At 38.4% G+C, this 11,145-nt stretch overlaps 1 protein-coding gene across 1 annotated transcript in view; it reads right to left on the bottom strand.

Annotated features, from left to right (window-relative positions):
• Positions 1-11,145, bottom strand: part of FAM73A (family with sequence similarity 73, member A) — a gene marked incomplete at its 5' end in the record, with an annotated part of 109,990 nt that overhangs the window by 11,260 nt on the left and 87,585 nt on the right. Inside the window, 5 exons of the mRNA XM_011997387.1 lie at positions 371-505; positions 2,720-2,818; positions 3,944-4,030; positions 4,681-4,753; positions 5,011-5,129. Of these exons, the coding sequence (XP_011852777.1) occupies positions 371-505; positions 2,720-2,818; positions 3,944-4,030; positions 4,681-4,753; positions 5,011-5,129 (513 nt within the window). The remainder of the gene's footprint in view (positions 1-370; positions 506-2,719; positions 2,819-3,943; positions 4,031-4,680; positions 4,754-5,010; positions 5,130-11,145) is intronic.

Genomic DNA, 11,145 nt, shown 5'->3' with positions numbered 1-11,145 from the left:
TTTGTTACATATGTATATATGTGCCATGTTGGTGTGCTGCACCCATTAACTCATCATTTACATTAGGTATATCTCCTAATGCTATCCCTCCCCACTTCCTCCACCGCTCAGCAGGCCCTGGTGTGTGATGTTCCCCTTCCTGTGTCCAAGTGATCTCATTGTTCAATGTCCATCTGTGAGTGAGAACATGCGGTGTTTGGTTTTCTGTTCTTGAGATAATTTGCTGAGAATGATGGTTTCCAGCTGCATCCATGTCCCTACAAAGGACATGAACACATCCTTTTTTATGGCTGCATAGTATTCCAAGGTGTATATGTGCCACACTTTTTAATCAAACTTAAAAGGCTGAGAAAAGTAAACCACCACTTACTGTTTCTTTGAAGGATGAGTTTAGCCATCGATTATTTACTACATTCTGTATGGATGTGGGTGGGTTTTCCAAATCTTCAAAGGAATCCATTAATATAAAATCCAGAACAACATCATAAAAATTTAGATTTTTCACCTGCATTAAATTATGAGTTGAAACAAAAATTATTATTACATAGAGCTGAAATAAAATCTGAGCCAGGGCTTTATGGTTTTATAACAGCAGGGTTTTTTTTTTAATCAGCTTATTCAAAAATAAAAAATATAAGGAGAGACAAATATGAAAGCTCACCACTAAAAATTACGATTCACATTATCGCTGCTCCTTCCTAGATCTCAAGTGAAAATAACCTCTCCTCCCCTCTATTCTAGGAGTCCTTTGTTCATGCTTCTATTATAACATCCAGGATGCTCATTCTACCTTGTTATTTAGTTACTGGTATATGTGCCTGTTTTCCCCACCAGATCATGAACATCTTGCTCTTTCATTCATTCATATACACTCTGCATACTGCATACTGTACCAGGTGCTCAGACTTCTAGAGTAAGCAAATTAGATGCCTAGAGTATAATGGGGAAAACAGCAACAAAATAATCCTGCAAATATCCAATTATGAACTGTGTGAAGCACAATAAAGGAAAAAGTATATTGTGCTGTATCATTTTGGCAGAAATGTGGGGAATGAAACAGAGAGGGGAGAGAATAAATGCAGGGAGGAAAAGAGTGAGCAGGGAATCAGGAAATATAAAGACTACTGACGTAGCCTAGAGAAAAGACAACAGGTACTTAGGCCAAGAGGGGTGACAGGAAGAGAGGAAAGTTGAAGAAACTGAAAGACATTTATGAGTTAAAACTGACAAACTTAGAGATGAATATGATAAAGTGGGTGAGGATCAGGGAGAGGTGAAGGATGAGTCTCAGGTTGCTGGCCTGCAGAAGTAAATGGATGCTGATTCCATTTCCTGAATAAAGGAACACTAGAAAAGGAAAGATTAAGTCTTCATGTATTTGCTGTACTCACTGTTTTCTCTGCCTAGAAGGCCTGTCAGCTCCTTGTAAACTCATTTTTTTTTTTTTCTTTAGCTTCTGAGACAGAGTCTTGCTCTGTCACCCAGGCTGGAGTGCACTGGCACGATCTTGGCTTACTGCAGCTCCCACCTCCTGGGTTCAAGTGATTCTCTTGCCTCAGCCTCCTGAGTAGCTGGGATTACAGGTATGCACCACCATGCCTGGCTAATTTTTGTATTTTTAGTGGAGACATGGTTTCACCACGTCGGCCTGGCTGATCTCAAACTCCTGGCCTCAAGTGATCTACCTGCCTCGGCTTCCCAAAGTGCTGGGATTACAGGCATGCACCCAATGCCTGGCTAATTTTTGTATTTTTAGTAGAGACAGGTTTCACCATGTTGGTCAGGCTAGTCTTAAACTCCTGACCTCACAATCCGCCCGCCTCAGCTTCCCAAAGTGCTGGGATTACAGGAGTGAGCCACCATGCCTGGCCGATACCTATATCTATATATTTTTTTGAGACAGAGTCTCCTTCTGTCACCCAGGCTGGAGTACAGAGGCATGATCTCGGCTCACTGCCACCTCCACCTCCCAGGTTCAAGCAATTCTCATTCCTTAGCCTCCCGAGTAGTTGGGATTACAGGCGTGAGCCACTACGCCCAGCTAATTTTTGTATTTTCAGTAGAGATGAGGTTTTGCCATGTTGGCTAGGTTGGTCTCGAACTCCTGACCTCAGGTGATCCGCCCGCCTCAGCCTCCCAAAGTGCTGGGATTACAGGGATGAGCCACCACATCCGGACCTATATTTATTTCTATATCTGTATCTACATATATATTCTAAACTGTGAACTCACACTGACAGCTCCAATTCCAATCCCAGCATTTTATACCTCCCTTCTCTCACAGGGAAAAGCTGGCTCTGATTTTTCTCAGTATACTTATTTGTTCAGTCCTGTGTATACAGTCAATTCCCCAGCCCTACTGAGCTGCTGCTGTTGTACCACCCAAAGCTGTCCTTGCATAGGCCACCATTCCTGCCCTGCTAGGGGTCTGCCAGTGACTTTTGGAGAGAAGGGAGAGAGGGAACAAGGGAAGGAGGACAGGAGGGAAGGAAGCAAGGAGCCAACAACAGCAAAAAAGGCTTGTTAGAAAACAATTTACAACTACTGCCCCAATGTATAAGGAGTGTGGTTTATGACTTTGTCAGAAAAAAAGATATCCCACAACCATACAAGTGGCTTTACTGTATTTAACAAGGACAATGAAACAGTAGTCTCAACTCATGTAAAATTACATGCAAATAACTAAGAAAAATAAATATCACAAAAAACTTGAACTTACCCCTCTAGCAGCAAGTTCCATTTCAGTACTACCCCAGTGATCGGTCTGCTCTAAAAAATAGATCATTTCATCAAAAACATCTTCAAACTTCTTTGGATTCTGAAGAAGAAAACACATTTTAACCTTAAACTCAACTTTATAACAAGCTACAAAGAAAGTTACTCTTCAAGAAAGTCTGGTGGATCTTAATTCTACTAGGTAACTGAACTAAAATACATTTTAAAGGTATGCCACATTTATCTGGTTTACTACTTTGCTGTTGCAACATTTCGCAGAAGCCAAGATAAAGAATGTCAGTAAAATGTCACAAGCAAACTATTTATTACTCAAATATGTATGCCTATTTTGGTCTGTCCTTAAAATGAAAATCTGGTTATAGCAGACATTATGTGAGGCTTTTGTTGCAGTTCTGCTTCTTTTGGAGGAACCCTAGTTCAAATCACTGAGTTTATCTGTCATGAGAAAGCCAAGAAAGCAACACAAGACTTAGATTGGGAATCGCACGTATTAATAGTATCATCTTATATATACTTAGCATTTTATGCTTCTTAACACTTTATTCTTTAAGTTGCTTTCCCATTTATAATTTATTTAATCATCCTAAAAACCCTCTGAAATGAAGTAATATAAATGTAATTCTATTATATAAATGAAAGAATTAAAGTTCAAAGGGATTGAGTCTGAAAGCTAGGTGTGCAAATGGCTCAAGGAAGGCCTGTTTTGTTTTCTCATCATCTGGACAAACTTTGCATAAAGTAAGGTGGTTCCTTACAGTCTGAATGAAGTTCTTGTCATTGCTTCTGCCTCATTGTACTACATGAAGATGAGGCAGTTCAATTTATATTGTACTGAGACCTACACTATTTCCTATAACCCTCTTCCTGAACAGGATTGAGGGAATAAAAGAGGAGGCATTAGTAATAACAATAGTGATGGCTATCGCAGCAGCTCTAATGATAATTCTCACCATGACATTTACAGACTTTATGGCAAATTGGAAATAATTTATGAGAAACAACTTGGTTGAAATAGTGTGGACTTTATAGATAGTTCAACCCGAGCATAACTTAATGCCCTTTGGGTTATTTATTTTTAAAATGGGAAACTTTGCAACTATCCACAAAAACTTTTTCTTCTATCAAAAATGTAACGTCTTAACATTCAGTTCAAAGGGTAAAAACAACTTTTGTAAATGGTAAAAACTTGCCAAAAGAACAAGTTTACCTTACGTGCTTTCACAATTAAAGCTGATAAAATTTTCCTTCCACTCTCAGCGAGGAATATCCTGTTGGCTGACTCTGAAAGAATTACCTGAAAAAATATTCATCCCCAAAGAAAAAAGAGACCTATAATGAATGTGAATGGACATTCAACTTAATAGCACAAATCATCCTAAAACAGTGAATGCACCGCATGTGGTGCTATTTCAACAGGCAGCTCACAGAGAAAGTCCTCATTTCCTAAAATAAAAAGAACTCTTGAAACTATCTATAGCCAAAAGATTAAAGGGAGTTAAATTTGAATTTAAATTCTGTTCAACATAATATTACAAAGTCTCAAATAAATTTCCTATAGCCCCAAAACATAAGAAAACAAATATATTTTTACTTTCTTTTTAGAAAATCAATTTTATAATGGACTCAAATCTCAAATACATACTAATTAATAATAAGAAAGAGGGTTTTTATTTTAAGCAGCTATTTTTACACTCCTGAAGTATCAAAATATCCTGTTTTGACAAAGTGTGGTGGGCCTGGGAAGTCGTGGGAGAGGATAATGAAATATGGAAACAAATGAAGGCAAGTAGTGGGGAGGAAAAATAAGTTTAGTGGACTTTATATTTGTCATTAGGAACAGGGATAATCAAGAGCAAAGAGCTGTCCTGTTTATTTGCACTGGACTCTACAGCATGAGGGTAGGGATGAGTGGCTGGGTGAAGTCACTTAATGTTAAAAAAATACCTGAAAAGCCTGTCGAATACAGTGAAGTTTGGCAAGAAAATCACTGTCTCCTAGGCACTCCAACATTTCAGTTCTATGTAATAAACAGGGGAGACAATTGTTAAACTACATTCAAGATCAAGCCTACTATAAATTTGGATTCAAACAAGGCTTAACCTCAGGACCTTAATATAAAACATGTTTTTTCAATACTGACAGAACATGTAAAAACAATTTTTTCTTTACTTGGACCTAAAAACATATTTTCTCCTATTCTCATAAGCATTTTTAATAAGTACCACACAAACTCCTTAATATCCTTCATAAACATAAACAAAACTGAAATGGTACCTCAGTACTCTGGAGTAAATTTTTCCTTCTTCAACTAAATGCATGGCTTCCTCGTAAAATGGGCAGTGACAAAGGGACTCCAGGCTGTAGGTATGCCGTACTTCTCTGTGTTCTGCAAGCTGAGAGCACAGTGGGTTAGAACAGAATACAAGTGCTAGGTGTAGTGGCTCATGCCTGTAATTGCAATACTTTTTGGGAGGATCACTTGAACCCAGGAGTTTGAAACCAGCCTGGGTAACATGGTAAGACCCTGTCTCTACAAAAATTTTTAAAAAGTAGTCAGGTGTGGAGACAAGCACCTGTGGTCCTAGCTATCCAGGAGGTTGAGCTGGGGGGATCACTTGAGTACAGGAGGTTGAAGTTGCAGTGAGCTGTGATTGTATCACTGTATTCCAGGCTCGTTGGCAAAGCCAGACCCTGTCTCAAAAACAACAAAACAAAACAAAAACCCAGAAAACCAAAAAGCAGAATACACTGATATAAGATAAACTATAAAAGAAAGAAAATAGGATTTTGCTAACATCAATACAATAAATTTGATTAAACCATAAAAAACATTTAATAGGATTTTATAGCTAATAAAATCTGAATTCATTTTATTTCAAAATTCAGCTGTTAAAAAGAGTAAAACTTTTAACAAGCTAGTTCATTCTGAATCCAATTACTTAAATCCACAGAACATACAGAAAAGCAAAATTGTATCTCTTTTTTTTTTGAGACAGGGTCTCACTCTGTCACCCAGGCTGGAGTACAGTGGCAGGATCTTGGCTCACTGCAGCCTCCACCTCCCAGGTTCAATCCTGCCTCAGCCTCCAGAGTAGTTGGGATTACAGGTGCACGCCACTACATCCATCTAATTTTTATATTTTAGTAGAGATGGGGTTTTGCCATGTTGGCCAGGCTGGTCTTGAACTGGCCTCAAGCAATCCCCTGCCTCAGCCTCCCAAAGTGCTGGGATTCAGGCGTGAGCCACCGTGTCTGATCAGCAATACTGTATCTTATAGTTCACCAATAAGAACAACCGAGGAAGCATTTTTTAAAAAGAGGAGAATTTCATCATCCATAGAGTACTTACAAGTATTATAACCTATGATTATAATGAAGCAAAACTTAGTACAAAAACAACAAAATAAGCTCAATGTTGCTATTCTAAGAAATATTTCCTTGTACGTAGCTTTGATTAACTTTTGCATAACTGAAAGACAGTCGTGCTTTTGGCTAGCAGAACTCTACAAATGAAATTCCAATCTTCTGACAGCTCATTAAAAAACAATTGGAAACACTATAGGGTAGCCAGCTAAGCAAAAAACAAACAAACAAACAAACAAACAAAAACAAACAAACAAACAAACCCAGAAAACTTCTAGAGCGTTTTGTTTGGAAGAGACAGGCTCTCGCTCTGTCACCCAAGCTGTAGTGCAGTGGCACTATCATAACTCTGCAGTCTCAAACTCCTGGGCTCAAGTGATCCTCTTGCCTCTGCCTCCCAAGTAGCTGGGGCTACAGGTACGCACCACCACATCCTCTAATTAAAAAAATTAGAGGGGGCTAGGTGCGGTGACTCATGCCCGTAATCCCAGCACTTTCCAGCACTTTGGGAGGCTGGAGCAGGCGGATCACCTGAGGTCAGGAGTTCAAGACCAGCCTGGGCAACAAGCGTGAAACTCCAAGACTAAATAAATAAATAAATAAATAAATACAAGTTACAAAGCAAAAACAAAAAAACCAAAGTACACAGGCAACAAAGAGCACAATGAATGTAATAGTACCTGACATTTCGATACTAAAAACTGAAATTATATCAAGCACTCTCTCAGACCACAGTGGAATAAAACTGGAAATCAACTCCAAAAGGGACCTTCAAAACTATGCAAATACATAGAAATCAAATAACCTGCTTCTGAATGAGCACTGGGTCAAAAACAAAATCACGATGGAAATTTAAAAATTCTTCCAACTGAATGACAAAAATGACACAAAGTATCAAAACCTCCGGAATACAGCTAAGGCGGTGTTAAGAGGAAAGTTCATAGGCCTAAACGCCTACATCAAAAAGTCTGAAAGAGCACAAACAGACAATCTAAGGTCATACCTCAAGCAACTAGAGAAACAAGAACAAACCAAACCCAAACCCAGAAGAAGAAAGGAAATAACCAAGATCAGTTATTAAAATAAACCAATTTTCAATTTTATAAATAAAATGGAAACCAAAAAACCAATACAAAAGATAAATGAAACAAAAAGCTGGCCCTTTGAAAACACAAATAAAATTGATAGACCTTTAGCAAGATTAACCAAGAAAAGAAGAAAGAAAACCCCAATAACCTCACTAAGAAAAGAAACAGGAGATATTACAACTGACACCACTGAAATACGAAAGATCATTCAAGGTTACTATGAACACCTTTATGCACATAAACTAAAAAACCCAGAAGAGATGATAAATTCCTGGAAAAATATAATCTTCCTATCTTAAATCTTAAGAATTAGATACCTTGATCAGACCAATAACAAGCAGCAAGACTGAAATGGTAATTTAAAAATTACTGATAAAAAAAAGTGCAGGACCAGACAGATTCACAGGAGAATTCTACCAGACATTCAAAGAAGAATCGGTACCAATCCTTTTGACACTATTCCCCAGGATAGAGAAAGAAGGAACCCTCCCTAATTCAGCATCACCCTAATACCAAAACCAGAAAAGGACGTAACCAAAAAACAAAACTACAGACCGATATCCTTGATGAACATAGATGCTAAAATCCTTAACAAAATACTAGCTAATTGAATCCAACAACATATCAAAAAGATAATCCACTATGATCAAGTGGATTTCATACCAGGGATGCAGGGATGGCTTAACATACACAAGTCAATAAATATGACACACCACATAAACAGAATTAAAAACAAAAATCACATGATCACCTCAATAGATGCAGAAAAAGCATTTGACAAAATCCAGCATCCCTTTATGATTAGAACTCTCAGCAAAATTGGCATACAAGGGACATACCTTAATGTAATGAAAGCCATCTATGACAAACCCACAGCCAACATAATACAGAATGAGGAAAAGTTGAAAGCATTCCCTCTGAGAATGGGAACAAGACAAGGATGCCCACTCTCACCACTCCTCTTCAACACAGTACTGGAAGTTCTAGCCAGAGCAATTGGACAAGAGAAAGAAATAAAGGGCATCCAAATCAGTAAAGAGGAAGTTAAACTGTCACTGTTTGCTGACAATATGATCGTTTACCTTGAAAACCCTAAGACAACTCTAGAAAGCTCCTAGAACTGATAAAAGAATGCAGCAGTTTCCAGATACAAGATTAATGTACACAAATCAGTAGCTCTTCTATATACCAACAAGCGACCAAGCAGAGAATCAAATCAAGAACTCAACCCCTTTTACAACAGCTACAAAACAAAAATAAAATAATTAGGAATATACTTAACCAAGGAGTCGAAAGACCTCTACAAGAAAAACTACAAAACACTGCTGAAAGAAATCACAGACAACCCAAACAAATGGAAACACATCCCATGCTCAAGGATGGGTAGAATCTATATTGTGAAAATGACCATACTGCCAAAAGCAATCTACAAATTCAATGCAATCCCCATCAGAATACCACCATCATTCTTCACAGAATTAGAAAAAACACTTCTAAAATTCATATGAAACCAAAAAAGAGCCTGCACAGCCAAACCAAGACTAAGCAAAAAGAATACTGGAGGCATCACACAACCTGATTTCAAACTATACTATAAGGCCACAGTCACCAAAACAGTGTGGTACCGGTATAAAAATAGGCACATAGACCAATGGAACAGAAAAGAGAGAACACATAAATAAACCCACACAGTTCAGCCAACTGATCTTTGACAAAACAAACAAAAACACAAAATGGGGAAAGGACACCCTTTTCAACAAACAGTGCTGGGATAATTGGCTAGCCACATGTAGGAGAATGAAACTGGATCCTCATCTCTCACCTTATACAAAAATCAACTCAAGATGGATTAAGGACTTAAACCTAAGACCTGAAACTACAAAAATTCTAGAAGATAACATTGGAAAAACCCTTCCAGACATTGGTTTAGGCAAGGATTTCATGACCAAGAACCCAAAAGCAAATGCAATAAAAACAAAGAAATAGCTAGGACCTAATTAAACAAAAGAGCTTTTGCATGGCAAAAGGAACAGTTGACAAAGTAAACAGACAACCCACAGAGTGGGAGAAAATTTTCACAATCCTCTACATCTGACAAAGGACTAATATCTAGAATCTACAATGAAATCAGAAAAAAACAATTCCATCAAAAAGTGGGCTAAGGACATGAATAGACAATTCTCAAAAGAAGATATACAAATGGCCAACGAACATATGAAAAAAATGCTCAACATCACTAATGATCAGGGAAATGCAAATCAAAACCACAATGCAATACCTACTTTACTCCTGCAAGAATGGCCATAATCAAAAAATAAAAAAACAGTAGATGTTGGTGTGGATGCGGTGATCAGGGAACACTTCTACACTGCTGGTGGGAATGTAAACTAGTACAGCCACTATGGAAAACAGTGTGGAGATTCCTTAAAGAACTAAAAGTAGAACTACCATTTGATCCAGCAATCCCATTACTGGGTATCTACCTAGAGGAAAAGAAGTCATTATTCAAAAAAGGTACTTGCACATGCATGTTTATAGCAACACAGTTCACAATTGCAAAATTGTGAATCAAAATTGTAGAACCAACCCAAATGCCCATCAATTGACAAGTGGATAAAGAAACTGTGGTATGTATAGATGAAGGAATACTGTGCAGCCATAAAAAGGAATGAATTAACAGCATCTGCAGTGACCGGGATGAGACTGGAGACTATTATTCTAAGTGAAGTAACTCAGGAATGGAAAACCAAACATCATATGTTCTCACTGATACGTGGGAGCTAAGCTATGAGGACGAAAAGGCAAAAGAATGATACAATGGACTTTGGGGAATGGTGGGAGGGGGGTGAGGGATAAAAGACTACAAATATGGTGCAGTAATGGTGCAGTATATACTGCTCAGGTGATAGGTGCACCAAAGTCTCACAAATCACCACTGAAGAACTTACGTAACCACATACTACCCGTATCCCAATAACTTATGGAAGAATAAAACAAAATAAGAAATAATCCTGACACCTCCATATTCTAGGAAAAAAACTTCATCTCCAACTTTCACACTAACTGGTTGAATCTCTCCAGTCTTTCCTTTAGAGCCTGATCCAACAGCAACAGCTATTACTGCTGCTTGCAATACTTTTCCTTGAGATTTTTCTGGAAGCATAATGCCTCCGTTGTGTGTGTGTGTGTGGGTTTTTCTGTTTTCGTCAGGTCACCCAGGCAGTAGTGCAGTGGCACAATCATGGTTCATTGCAGCCTTGACTTTCCAGGCTCAAGTGATCCTCCCGCCCATTTTTAAATTTCACAGTGCCTGACCATAATGCCTCCTTTGGTTGTAGTTTCTACAGCACACCTTTCAACCAATACTTGGTCAGGGTGGAAGAAACTTCCAAATGCTTGTCCTGCCATGACTCCTGACACTACAGCTTGTACTCTGCTCTCACACTCCAAAAATTTTTTTATTAAAAAGAAAGAGAGCAAATTAAAAATCCACAGAACTCACTGCTCTTATGGAGATTCAGCCATTTTACTTGATTCAGTGTTCTCTGAATTTTTGCAAGTCTTTCATCCATTTTCACTATTCTGAAAATTTTGTTTTTGACATTTTTTGCTTTGTGGAGGAGACTTTTGAATGTCTACTCTATAATTCTAGAAGTAACTCTCAAGGCTTTGGTTTTGGTATTTCACATGCAGCCAGTGCTGTGCTAATGCTTTCATTTGATTTATTTAATCCTTACAAAAGCTCATAAAGTACGTACCATTATTCAAATTTTGCCGGGTGCAATGGCTCACACCTGTAATCCCAGCACTTTGGGAGGCCAAGGCAGGCGGATCACTTGAGGTCAGGAGTTGGAGACCAGCCTGACCAGCATGGCGAAGACCCACCTCTACTAAAAATATAAAAATCAGCCAGGTGTGGTGACGCATGCCTGTAATCCCAGCTACTTGGGAGGCTGAG

Source organism: Mandrillus leucophaeus, unplaced genomic scaffold, assembly GCF_000951045.1.
Source record: "Mandrillus leucophaeus isolate KB7577 unplaced genomic scaffold, Mleu.le_1.0 Scaffold539, whole genome shotgun sequence".
Taxonomy (NCBI): Eukaryota; Metazoa; Chordata; class Mammalia; order Primates; family Cercopithecidae; genus Mandrillus; species Mandrillus leucophaeus.
This window is presented reverse-complemented; position numbering and strand designations above follow the sequence as displayed.